This window comes from Capsicum annuum, chromosome 1 (genome assembly GCF_002878395.1).
Source record: "Capsicum annuum cultivar UCD-10X-F1 chromosome 1, UCD10Xv1.1, whole genome shotgun sequence".
NCBI classification, from domain to species: domain Eukaryota; kingdom Viridiplantae; phylum Streptophyta; class Magnoliopsida; order Solanales; family Solanaceae; genus Capsicum; species Capsicum annuum.
In genome coordinates, this window is record NC_061111.1 from 20,235,502 (window position 1) to 20,249,588 (window position 14,087).

General features: G+C 35.7%; 1 protein-coding gene across 1 annotated transcript; it reads right to left on the minus strand.

Annotated features, from left to right (window-relative positions):
* Positions 1-5,693: 5,693 nt before the first annotated feature.
* Positions 5,694-11,903, minus strand: LOC107869421 (protein disulfide isomerase-like 1-4). Its single transcript, XM_016715964.2, has 12 exons — positions 11,255-11,903; positions 10,241-10,370; positions 9,208-9,373; positions 9,011-9,129; positions 8,845-8,925; positions 8,476-8,562; positions 8,313-8,387; positions 7,649-7,717; positions 7,484-7,564; positions 7,217-7,351; positions 6,233-6,289; positions 5,694-6,123 (listed from the first exon to the last, which is right to left on the minus strand). The coding sequence occupies exons 1-12, from the start codon at positions 11,791-11,793 to the stop codon at positions 5,956-5,958; spliced, it is 1,707 nt and encodes a 568-aa protein (XP_016571450.2). The 5' UTR covers positions 11,794-11,903; the 3' UTR covers positions 5,694-5,955.
* Between the last annotated feature and the right edge of the window lie 2,184 nt (positions 11,904-14,087).

Here is a 14,087-nt window from a genome sequence, read left to right on the forward strand (position 1 = left end):
TACTTAATTATTTTCTTTTTAAACTTGTTATTGAGGGTCCATCGATTACGAGTGTCTACGGTACTTTAATATCTCGTTGATGATTTATATAGGTAATGATTAATGACAGTTTATTAAATGTCATCAACAGTTCAAAAAATACAATTATTGTTCCAATGGTAACAAATGGCTAATTTTGTATTCCTTCAATATTAATACTTCTTTTTTACTTCATATATAAAGTCCTCCACCCCTTATTATTTTATTTCATCCACTTTTTTTTTTATTTTAAAATTCTCCAATGTCTCAAGCATCTCAAACATTCAATTCTAAAAAGACTCTAATTTGTCATTGTGAAAATGCGGCTGTCTTGAAGACATCACGCACGGACTCAAATTCATATCGCAAAATTTTATAACTGTGCAATTGCGAAGGTGAGTCATGTATGTCTTTTAAAATTAAGTAAATCGTTATGTAATTATTATTATTATTTTCTAGGATAATGGCTCATGCTAATTTTTTAAATGGCTTGATGATGTATAACCTCCAAGCAGTCCATCAACGTTGAGTTCGGGATCCGAGACATCAAACTTTTATGGCGTGGCAAAATTTCATCTACTACAAATGCTCCGAGAATACGAAGAAAATAGAGATTTTCTCATGACTTTGTTCAAAGAAGACGAATAGCAGAGGGATCACTTGAAAGTATTGTTACAAGACACCCAAATAGAGAGGAATCAACTAAAATAAAAATTAATTTTGACCGAAGAAAGGGATAATGACCTAAAAATGATGTTATGTGGTATAATGCTAGTATTTGTTGTTTGGAAAGGTGTAACATGGATGTAGTGAGATTGAATAAATAAAAATATTTCTATTTTTCTATAATGTCAATACTGTTTTTCATAGAATCATAGTTGATCAAACTACACATCAACTTAAAATCGAGTAGCATGATAATGATAGACTATGCTAACAGTATATGAAAGATTAAATATGATGTCAATCATACACTGTATCAGTTATGACAACACAATGCATATTCAAATTCCATGCAACAATATAGTTTGATAAAAACAGATTCAATGCAGAATCATAATAATTTTTATATAAAAAAATATTTGTCATATCCTAACAACAGATCATTCAACTCCATTATTTGTCAAATTAAAAAAAGTTTGAAACATTAGCAATATTAGCATTCAAATATCTTTTTCCTCATCATCACAAATGTTATCGTTGTTGAAATCAACGATATCCATGACCACATCTTTTTTGCCTGCTTTTTCTTTTTCTTCTTTCTGTCCATTTTTTTCATCTTCTCCTTCTTCTTTGTCTGCTGCTTCTTCCTTTCCATCTTCAGCTTCTTCTTCAACAATTCTGTCACTTTCAATTCATAGAACACAAGTCTACTAATAGAAACAATTCAATGCTCAAATGAAAAAGCCAAAATAACTAAGAATTACCCATATTAAACAGTTCATAGCGTGATGAATGAAAAATTTTCAAACATGCAATATCAAAACTCAACTATTACTACAAATCAAACTAATTAGCTATTAATCTTTTAATTTTGCCTATTTCATCAATCTTATTTTTAAAGAATTTTAAATCTAAGGTATTTTTATTTCATAGACCACAAGTTTACGGATAAAATCAGGTCACTGCTCCAATTAAATAGCCAAAATAACTCATAAATTAATAATTATCCCATCATTAAACACCACAGTACCCAAAAAATACCAGAACTAAAGAAAAACTCCTTAACAAAAATTTCAAAATTCAATACCGCGATTGACGAAAAAATCTGTCAAAACTACCGAATCAAGACTCAACCATTGCTTCAGAATCAAATTAATTACCTATAAAATTCTCATATTTTAACTATTTAATCAATCATATTCGAAAAAAAATTCCTATACTACAGCACTACGAAATGGTTAACAATAAAAGCCAATAAAATGAATCAACAAATAATCGAAACTTGATCTTAACTTACCTTACAACGCAAAATGAGTCCTTTGCTGCTGGAGAAGAAGAAGAATAAAAAATGGTGCTTGGGAGAAATTTCTTGAAAGTAGAGGGAGAGTCGAAGTTGAAGAGGAGAGAGAAGGGGGTTTATTTAATATTGAAAGAAGTGGAGGGTGTTAGGTGTAGTTTATTTAATTCTCAAAGTTTGAAAAATGATGAAAAGACCCCTGGCCCACATGTGGATCCCACTTTTATACATTTTTGGACCCTAATCCTAAAAACTAAATGGAAAAGAAAATAAGTAGGTATTTGACAAAATAGTTTTGGAAAGTGGCTTCTATGTCAATTCTTTCCGAGTCTTTTAATGAAGGGCAAAAAATTCAAATTATTTTTCTAAGGATCTTCACACTTTTAATATATTATTATATTATAGATATAGATTATATATATATATATGAAATAAATAGAAAATAAACATGAAATAATTTATACAACAAATCCAGTGTATTTCCACATAGTGAGATTTGGGGAGGATAAAATGTACACAGTCCATACCACTACCTCCGGAGAAGTAGAAAGGTTGTTTTCGATAGACCTCCGGTTCAACACAAAGAATAGTAAACAAATTCATAATAAAGCATGAAACAAGATGGAATAATAAAAATACGACTCCCACAAAGTAATACCCCTATACTAACGAATCAAAGTTACCCCCCACCCCCATCCCCTCCTACTAGCAGCTCCAACTTATAGACCTAGCCCTAAGATTCCCAGCTCGGTTACCCCAAATCTCTCCTAACTACTGATTACGACTCACCTACATGCATTAGTCGTCTAACCTAATTTGTGTCCTCCATACCTTCCTATCTAGGGTCATGTCCTCAGTAAGCTGTAACTGCTCCATGTCACGTCTAATCGCCTCTCTTCAGTATTTCTTTGGCCTACCCCTACCCCGTTTGAAACCATCTAAAGTTAGTCTCTCACACCTACGAACTGGGGCATTCGTGCCCCTCCTCATCACATATCCGAACCAACTCAACCGAACTTTCCACATCTTGTCTTCCACCGAAGCCACTCCCACCTTCTTTCAGATAAGCTCATTCCTAACCCTATCACACTTAGTAAGCCCACACATCAAAGCAACATCCGCATTTTCGCCACCTTCAATTTTTGAATATGAAAATTCTTGACTGGTCAACACTCCGCTCCATATAGCATGACCGAACGGACTGCCACTTTGTAGAATTTGCCTTTAAGCTTGGGCGGCACCTTCCTATTACACAACACTTCTGAGGCGAGCCTCCACTTCATCCATTCTTCCCAATACGGTGGGAGACATCCTCATCAATCTCTACATTCCTTTGAGTCATGGACCCGAGATACTAAAAACTATCCCTTTTACAAACAACCTGAGAATCAGACCTTACTACCACTCATTCTCCTACCTCAAGTCATTAAATTTGCACTCCAGATACTCTGTCTTGCTCCTACTCAACTGAACCCTTTAGAATCAAGGGTTTGTCTCCAAACCTCCAATTTGTCATTCACATCACCACGCGTCTCATCAATCAAAACTACATCATCTGCTAAAAGCATACATCAAGGCACATCTCCTTGAATATGTCGCGTCAACACATCCATCACCAACACAAATAAAAATGGGCTAAGAGTAGATCCCTGATACAACCCTGTCAACACAGAAAAATGCTCTGAATCTCCTCCCGCCGTCCTCACCCGAGTCTTTCCTTCATTATACATGTCTTTAATCGATCTGATGTACGTCACCGGGACCACACTCACCTCTAAGCATCTCCACAGAACCTCCCTAGGGACTTTGTCGTACGCCTTCTCCAAGTCGATGAACACCATATATAAGTCCTTCTTCATTTTCCTATACTGCTCCACCAGTCTCTGCACCAAGTGAATTGCCTCCTTCGTCGACCAATCAGGCATAAATCCAAACTGATTTTCTGAGATAGACACTATCCTCCTCAATCTCCACTCAATCACTCTCTCCCAGATTTTCATAGTGTAACTCAACAACTTAATACCCTTATAGTTGTTGCAACTCTGGATATCACCCTTGTTCTTATATAAAGGAATCATAGTACTCCATCTCCAAGCCTCGAGCATTTTTGCAGTCTTAAAAATATCGTTAAATAATTCAGTCAACAACCTTAACCCAGCCCAGCCAGAAAACTTCCAAAAATTCACTGAAATCTCATCAGGCCCCGTCGCCCTATCCCTTCTCATCCTACGAATAGGCTCTCTAACCTCCTCCACATTAAAGCGTCTACAATAGCTGAAATCATGGCACTCCTCTGAGTGCTCCAATTCCCCTAACACAATGTCTCTGTCCCCCTCATCATTCAAGAGACTATGAAAATATGACTGTCATCTTCTCTTAAAGTGAACGTCCTCCACCAGCACTCTACCATCCTCTCCCTTAATGCACTTCACTTGATCGAGGTCAAGACCCTTCCTCTCTCTAGCCTTAGCAAGCCTATACAACCTCTTTTCCTCGCTCCTCTCCTCTAACCCCGCATACAAGCTCTCAAACATTGTCGTCTTAGTAGCCGTAACTGCTAACTTAGCCTTCTTCCTAGCTAACTTGTACTCCTCCCTATTTACCCGTTTCTCCTCTTCATTTACTCTCAACCAACTTAACATACGCCCCCTTCTTAGTTTCCAATTTCTTCTTAACTTTTTCATTCCACCACCAGTCCCCCCGATATTATCCATCCCGGTCCCTCGAGACACCCAACACCTCTCTAGCAGTCTCCTTGATGCACCAGGAAGCCCTATCCCACATACCATCTACGTTCCCCCTACCCTCCCACACCTCTATTTCCGCCACCTTTTTCTCTATCTCCAGTGCAGTCACTGGCGTCAAGCCACCCCACTTCATTCTGGGTCGACCCTTTCCGCCCCTTCTCTTCTTATCCTTTTTTATACCCAGGTCCATCACCAGAAGCCTGTGCTGAGTTGAAAGATTCTCACTCGGAATGACTTTACAATCCTTACACAGCGCCCTATCCCCTTCCTAAGCAAGAAAAAGTCAATCTGAATCTTGGCCATCGTGCTTCGGAAGGTAACCAAGTGATCCTCCTTCTTCGGAAAGTTTGAGTTCACTACCACCATCCCAAAGGCCCTCGCAAAATCCAACAGAGCAGCTCCCTCTTCATTCCTCTCCCCAAAATCAAAACCTCCATGCACCGTAAATTATGTAAGTTCATAATTAATAAATGTTCTATTCATATTCATTGCTTGTTTCAAAGCTCAATAGTACTTCCTCCGTTTCGTATTAGTTGACCCTTATAGACTTGACACACCCATTAAGAAAATATCAGTTAGGTGCTTATTTACCAAATTAGCCTTATTGATTATGTTTTGAAAATGAGTTATACACTCTATATAGTCATTTAATAATAGGGATAGTCTTGGAAGAAGATAATAAAATTCACTTGATTTCATAAATGAGATAACTAAATTGAAATAAATCTTTTTAGTAAGAAGGTCAACTAATACGAAACAGAGGGAGTAATTAATGTTCTATTCATATTCATTACTTGTTTCAAAGCAGTGATTGACATACACATAACCACAATAAACTAATGTAATTTGATATAAACATCAAGTGTACCAAAACCTATCATCAAATCTGCAATATCGGATCTAAACTGGTGCACAACTTGCTCCCATAGATGTCACAACAAAATAAAGGAAGAAAGAAAAGAACAAACTAAAAAGGGCATGTCAATTTGCAAATTGCAACAACCTCGTTCAAGAAACATCCATCCCTGTTCCCATACACCATAAGTCATAACATTATTTTCAGCCAACAAAAAAAAACGAAATTAAAATATCAAACCATCAAAAGAGAGCATTTGGAGTCCCTTCCTACTTTCTATTCTCTACCTACATTTCAATGCTGATGTCTTTAATCCAATGCTTGGAATTCCCTTCTATAGCCAAACTGACTAATATGCTAGAACCAACAAAATCTCACAGTTCATCCTTAGCATCACTATTGGTGCTCTCTTGGCTTGAACTGACATCAGACTCTGTAGTTTTCTGCGTTGAGGCTGGCTTTTGAATCTTGAACGGAGTAGATGCATGTTTTTTCAGGAATTTGTAAAAGGCAACCACTGTACGATCTGTGTCAACAGTAATCTGGAGAACAGGATGATCATATAAGGATGCATCAGCTATCGTTTCTAACAAGTAAAGAGTAAGTAAGCATAGCAACATAATTTTAGTAAAGCATTTAGTTTACACTCACCGGATCAAAGCTCTTGTTGCCAGCTGGGAAGAACAGAAGTGTTGGGAATCCGTCAGACTGCAATTAGTCAATGAATTGTTAACCCAAAGCTTGAATAAGAACAATTACCCCCTGTCCCTCCACTTCCTTCCGAGAAGTAAAAATAATAGTAAAACAATTAGCACTTTTTCCCACCTAAGCTTCCCTACCTGTAAAAACTGTCAGAGGCAAAATAGCACTCTGAAAATGACTCTGTTTTACTCATACCTATTCTGCTTCAGCATTTAAGTAGGTAACAACATTCCAGAAACTCTAACGTGTATTTTCTCATAATACAATCTTTTAACAAACCTGAACATTCATGAGAAATAAACAATGAAGCAACATTCTCCTCCTACCCAGTGTTTTGGACATTGGAAACACGACTAAAAATGAAGCAAGCACACAATTCCAGTACAATGCACAAGCACAGTAACCTAAATTAGAGAGCAAAGTTAATAGAAAAGAAAGCTTATAGTCTGTTTGTCACACAAGAAGATTTTCCCTTAGCTGATTAATTGCTAAAAAATCAACAGTATACTTGTGACTGAATTTATAGCTGCACTAAGAGTAGGCGGTAGTGACTGAGCCGAACTTGTATCTGCCATAATACATAATATAACTAGACTATTTAGTGCTTGGTTGCAGATATATCTAATGAAGTACTTAAATGACCTTTGCATGCTTTGATACCATGTGTAATAGTGTGACCATCTATTTTAAAAGCTTACGCGGTCTGCGGTTTTGCAGGATACTTTTATTTACTTATGTTTTCAACAAATCCTTAGCTTCTTTAGAAATTTCCTTTCTTATAGATAAATGTTGGTATACATACACAAGAATGCAGTATAACTTACAAGTAACTGGCAAACATATTTCTAGGATATAGAATCTGACACACCCCTTGCTGGACTTAAGAATACGCAACGTAATCAAATGATGAAGTGACAAAAGGTCAAAAACTACCTTCGCTCGGGGGTGCTCATTTGTTGTACCATCCATCTTGGCAATAACAAGGGAGTCAACGCCTCTTAAATGCTTGCCAAGCTTGTTGTATATGGGATCTAGTGCTTGACAATGCCCACACCAAGGAGCATATATCTGTTTTGGATCACAAGTCAATATCATTAATTAGACATCCAGAACTACCTCCAAAAAAATCGGATAGTTTTCGTCCAATTATTTGCATCATTGATTAATACGTGCACACATTTAGTAGAAGATATCTAGTACCTCAAGAAGAACATCTTTTGATTCATCCAAAACAATTTCGTCAAAGTTATTGCCAACCACAATTTTGACATCCCTATCATTCTGCATTTGATCAAAAGGTATAAGAAACCAAAACTGATCTGAAGCTTAATGTTGGCAAATAACTGAACAACCAAAAAGACTTACTGTCTCAGGGATTGGATCAGATTTATAGAAGGGCTTTAAATTGTCTTGCAAAAATGTCTCCCCAAATGACTGCAAAACAGATTAAAAAATTATATATAAATGTTAAGACAGAAAGGTAAATATTAGCTGAGAGAACCCTGCCAATAAAGTGTGAATGGGTATCCACGATTAGCGCTGTAGGCCTATATTTCAACGTCCTAATCTTGGACTTTTCACAATGGGCAAGATCTCATTCGCTAAACCCAGAACTCCAAAACTGAATTCCATTGTTCCCCACCAATTAATGCCATGCTTTACCATTCATCACCTAGGAAACAATTTTTTTCCTTTCAAGGAAATTGACTAACTAATCGATGCTAACATCATAAAATCAAAATTTTAATTTGATAAATCATTTTACTCTATGTAACTTTTAGAAGGAAAGACCTATTGCTCCAATCTTCCGATTTTTATGATCTATTTTCTCCCCTCCAACCCCCCACCTTTTATGAGTTCTTCTTTATTTTTGATAAGTCACAATTGAAGGTTTTATTTTAAAAGAATACTTCATGTACAAAAGGACTCATATACACATTCAATGTAATTTAACACAAGCGGAAGTACATCCTGATTTCGCTACACGGTTTATCCAAAAGTTTTATTCTAAAGTTAGCAGTCAACAAACCTTAACACCATCCAAGGTTATTTCACCTTCCAGTAAAAACTTCCTCCCATCCTCATTTCCTGTATATGCAAGGACCTGCATCAAAGCTCAAGCTGATCCTAGGAAGTTCATGGACATTAAAAACGGAATATTTGCAAGGATCGGTATACAAAAAATATCTTACTTTGGGGGCATCACCACTAACACCAAAGTACTCTGAAACTGGTTTTCCAACATCTTGATTGTCGATTTCAACAAACACAGAGATAAGCTACAAGGAAAGGTTTAAAAACACACATAAAAGACATCGAGTCAGAGATTGACTAAAGCACACTATGCAGGCCGTAAAACCTATGCTTCATAAAGAGACGGGCTGCGCTAAATAAAGGCTTTTCTTTCTTCTAAGCATGTTCCAAAGGACTATCATATGTCAAAACATGTGAGAAAAACCCCTCTCCCCTGGAAAATCTCTTCTTCTCCTTCCTTGTTCACATACGAGGCATTCATTAATGCCCATAATACAGTATATTTGAAAGTAGAGTAAGATTATCACCTTCCCTTTAAAAGCTTTCACAGCTTCTTGAAATATTGGCAAGAACTTGTCTGAATCTTTCGAAGTGGCAAAAAGTATCAACTGTGAACAAGAAAGAGAACATGTAAAACAGAAGAAAGAAAAAAACACCAAAGATCAGCATGCTATTGTTAGCTCAATTGATCACCTGCTTCTTAATGGGATTTTCAAATATCTCTGAGGCACTTTCCCGAGTAAAATTGGTGACAAGAGGAAGCTTGTTCTCGAAAACAAACTCAGCTATTGCTGACTTGATGAATTCACCAACTGCAAGAAAGCATGCATTGGTAAATTCTTCTCTAATGAAATGGCTAATGCATATATAATTGCATTAACCAAACTAACCAAAGTGGTTGATACTCTCAGCTTCCTTCTTAATTATGACAAGAGCTGGACGTTTGGCTTGAGAATCAATATGGAAGAGTTTTGCCACATCTGGACTGGCAGTCTGATAGAAGTTGACATCATCTTCAAGTGCAGCAGCTGCAGCAAGCTCTTCACTTTTATCACCCTGCAAACACGTAACATGATTTTAAACAAAATTATCATGCTACAACAACAAAACTAACAAAAACATACCCACTGAATTCCCAAAAGTGGAGTCTGGGATGGGAAGAGTAGAGTGTACGAAGACCTTACCACTACCTCGTAGAGGTAGAGAGGCTATGTCCAAGAGATCCTCTGCACAAAAATTTATAATGCTACACATTCTGGAAAAAGGAACTCAACAGCCATCTATCTCTTTTGATTTTTCTGGTGTTCCATTTTTCTTCTTAAAAATTACACATAATATTTTTCCATCTAGCCATGGTATTCTTCATCAAATAATATTGCGAAAATGATAATTATATTCTTCAGTCGCATTATCATAGTATTACCCACGTAATTGTAACTCGCATACCAACTTTGTACATCACCATATTACCTGCCAATTGTCACAAATTTGGGTTCCATGTATATTCTTTTTAATCTGTTGTATAAATCTTCTTTTACCCCTTTAGCCAGGTTTTGAATCCCCAAATAATCAAATTTACAAAAGCCATATCCACCTTCATATCCTGTGGTACATCTAGTAGTAAGAATATATAGCAGTTGAATATGATGAGACATCAAAAATTCATCCAATAAAACCTAAAGTCGAGAAATTCAATCAATTCCGAGGTTAGTTAGCAAGCTTCAGCTACTTCTCTTGCCATCTATAAAAAAAAATGATGATTCAAATAGTATCATATTGTTCGATTGACAAAAACTAAAGCCACTTTAGCTTGAGCGAAGGAAAGCAATACAAATTAATCACCATAATCTTAACTGCATTCAAGTCCGAAGATAGCCAATAACGAAAAGAAAACTGTTAGCCTGGATAGAGGAATTTAATTACCACTAAATCATTCAAATAACCCAAAACTACTTTTTTCTCATCTTTCAAGATACGTTCTGCCTCCTCTACAGACGTTATGTTGGATAGAACAGGCCCGGTCTTCTTTTTTATCCATGAAATAATAGCATCCCTGCGATGAAAAATAAATGAAAATCTGTTATGAATGGACCGAAATCAGTTAAAGCACCCCAATACCACATTAAGTGCTATGTGTGGGATACGGGTTAATAAATAACACATTCTAGAAAGTATAGGCTTATGCAAATTGTGATAATTGCTTAGGCAAAGACAATGAACACTTCTCATCCCCAATTCTCTCTAATCCTCTCATCCCCGTTTATTATTATTCCTCATCTTCATATTATAATTTCTCCTTTCCGTATTAATCAAAGTTGATTAGTTTCGTTCACTTTGTGTATTGATTGTTGAGTTGAGAATTCGGGTTCGTTACAAAATCTACTTTGGACTATAACAAAGTAAAAATGGATATGAATATAGGAATATCTATATGATACGGAAGGAAAGAATTCAACTCTTATATGTTTTTAACAATATTTACACAATCAGGTGACTTAAAAGTAACTACAATTAACTGTTTGTATCAAACACAAAAGTGCAACCAGGAAAATATGGTAAGAGACATGCTACATGAATTAAATTACATGTACATTCTAAAACCCGAGAGCAAATGAGTACAATTCTCGATCTCCAAGATTCTATTAAATGAGATTAATCAACATTTTCAACATACAGAAAATTAATAGGTTTCAGATCCCTATGAACATGTTCAGCTTAGAGCACATTACCAATTCATTGCAGCATTAACCAATAATTCCGAAAGAACTGCAGATTAAGATGCACTCTGACAAGAAATTGCATTACTAGAAACATTTTCAAAACTAAAAACCACAAGCCACTAACAAGCAAGAGCAAAAAAATAGAGAAGAGGAAAATGTTAACTCCGCCGGAAAGTCAAACTAGAGAGAATCAAGTGAGAAAGAAAAGAAAACTTACTTATTCCTTTCACCATTGTAGGGCTTGTGAACACCATCAATGAAGAAGAAAACTGTGGGATATCCTTGCACATCGTAATTTTGAGCCAACTGAGCTTCCTCAGTAGCATCCACTTTAGCAAGCATAACACTCTCTCCTTTCAGCTCAGTGGCTGCGGCAGCATACTCCGGTGCAAGTGCCTGACAATGACCACACCAAGGCGCATAGAACTCAATCATAACATACTTATTCTTCGAAATAAATTCACTGAAATTCCCTTCCTTCAGTACAGCCACATCCTTCTCATCCACTACCGGGGGCTCGTACGAGTCGTGTCCATCACCTGAAGAGTCATCCTCGAGATCTTCATAGTTCTCGTAATCATGCTGGCCACCGTATGGATGATTGGAATCTGAATAAGCAGCAGAATCCTCTTCTTCCAGGAAACTGAGATCCTCTTCTTCGACTTCAACGGATTTGCTGTCTAAAGATAACCCCCTTCTAAAGAAAATGACAGAGAGTAGAAAAATTGAGAGAATTACATATTTCTTCATTGCCATTGCTGAACAAAGTTGAAACTAAAGCCGCAGAAGCGGAAAGTCTTCCGTTTTATTTGTATACTTATTAGTCGGAAGTCTTCCGTTTTATTTGTGTACTTATAAAAAGGCTCAATCCTTTAAGATTTTATATTTAGATTTGATGAAATTTATAAAATAATATTTTAAATTATTTAATAGTGATAGTTAATTATATTTATTTAAATTTTTATTTTTGTGATTTATAATATTTTTTCTTTTATTCTACTCATTAGAAATAATATAATAAAATTATTATAACAAATACTTATGAAATCTTTTGAAGTGGTCTCATATAAAACGTCGAGTTAATTTAAAACATAAAAAATAATTTATTATTTTATATCTATTTTATTTTTTTATTAAATATTATTAATTTTTTTAATATTTAAATAACATATAATAATTAAATATGAGTGATATAGTAAAATCACGGTTGAAACAGCTAAAATAATCATGTCATAAATGCTTATTTTAATTTTTTTATTAAATATTTTAAATTTTTAATACCTAAATGACTTATAATAAATAATATGTAAAATCACAATTGAAGTAAATGAAGCAAACATGTCAATCATGAGTAACCTAATTCAATTGCTTATTGTGACTTATTATATAGTAGTAGAAAAAATATAAGGGCAAAAATATGTCAAATTTTAATTCCAAGCTCAACTTCAATTTTAATTTTCGTTGACAAACGCTTACTTAAAAATGGTACTGCCTAAGACAAATCTTGATGTTTCCACGTAATTCGAGCTGTATACTGTACTATAGTCCTTGTATTCCACTTTATTACACTGAAATTTTTGCGCCGATGGGATCACATTCAATTTGTCCACCTGTCACAATATAATTGGGTTTTGTGGAAGAATAGACTAATGAGAATTCGACACATCGGAAAAATGAGGTGGTGAATTAGAAGTTGACTTTTGACTTTTTGGCGATCAGAGGTGCGATCGAAATGCATATTTAGTTTTACTTGACGGATATAATACTGTATAAGAATATTGTCAGATTTAAGGGTGTCAACCAAATTGAAAAATCCAAGGAAATTGAAAATTGAAAACACCAGATACCTTTATTATTAAATTTAATTTAAATTCTAATTTAAAAATTAATTTGATTTTGATTTTAGATAAATACTATCAAAAGAAACTGAGTCAAATTATATAAATTAATAAAAACTAAGACCATATTATTTACATTATATTATTAAATCAAATTTTAAAATTTTCCATTACATTTCCATACTATCAAAATAAAATTTACTTGTACGAGATTTCTCCTTAATCGACCTTGATCTCGAGTTCTTTACTGTTAAATTCACTGATGAAGCTTCACAGAAAGAGGTCATTCGGGAGAGCCCCTGGTTTGTGGTTGGGGCGTATCTTTCAATTAGGGTTTGGGAACCAAACTTCGTACCCAGTAAATCCCAAATTGATTCAACCGCTATTTGGATCAGGTTACCCCTGCTGCCAACTGAATTTTACGACGCCTCCCTTCTCCAAAGGGCAGGGAAAAAATCGATCGTCTTCTCAAGGTAGATGCCTGTACTTCTGCGACACTACGTGTTAGATATGCCCGAATTTATATACAGGTCCCCATGGAAGCTCTACAGAAAGCCACCGTTACAATCGGTACACATAAACAACAAATTCACTACGAGGGAAAGGGGTTCTTGTGTAAGACATGCGGGAAATTAGGACACACTAAGGAAGCATGCCAGATACCAAGGAAAAAAAGATTAATGCCCACTCAGGTAAGTTTCTCGATCCAGACTCTCTTAACCAGGCTAGCTCGAGCCACCAATCCTTGCCGCCCAGTGACGATAAGGGTAAGGAGAAATTTCCCTCGAATAGTGATTCCATTCTCAATGGATCCGTTCACCAATCGGGTAAATATTATGGGCCCAAAAAATAGCCCAGTAAAGTGAAACAAGGAGCCTATCCTCCCAATAGGAAAAGGCTAGAGAGGGCAGAATCTTTAGGTATCACTTTGGTCCAAAACAATTTGCAGCCCAAACCTCTGAGTAATCATCAAACTGAATCTCTGTTATTGGGCTAAAACAATTTGCAGCCCAAATCTATTATTAATGAACAACCCAGCTCCTTGAACCCAACTCGAGAGCCCAACATTACTAATCCTACTAAGACTAATTCAACTTCAGAAAAATAGCCTCAGAGTACAAATATCCCTTTTCTCTCTTACTTTTCATCTGGCAGCCAAATGCCAGTATCTCAATCTTGCATTTTGCCGACTCCAATCAATCACTCTTATGT

What these genes read in the sequence shown, in the direction of transcription:
- LOC107869421 (XM_016715964.2), bottom strand. Translation starts at nt 11,793, where the DNA reads ATGGCAATGAAGAAATATGTAATTCTCTCAATTTTTCTACTCTCTGTC. An exon ending in AAAATCCCATTAAGAAGCAG is followed by an intron (nt 8,926 to 9,010) that starts GTGATCAATTGA and finishes TCTTGTTCACAG; the next exon opens with TTGATACTTTTTGCCACTTC. An exon ending in GCAACAAGAGCTTTGATCCG is followed by an intron (nt 6,124 to 6,232) that starts GTGAGTGTAAAC and finishes CCTGTTCTCCAG; the next exon opens with ATTACTGTTGACACAGATCG.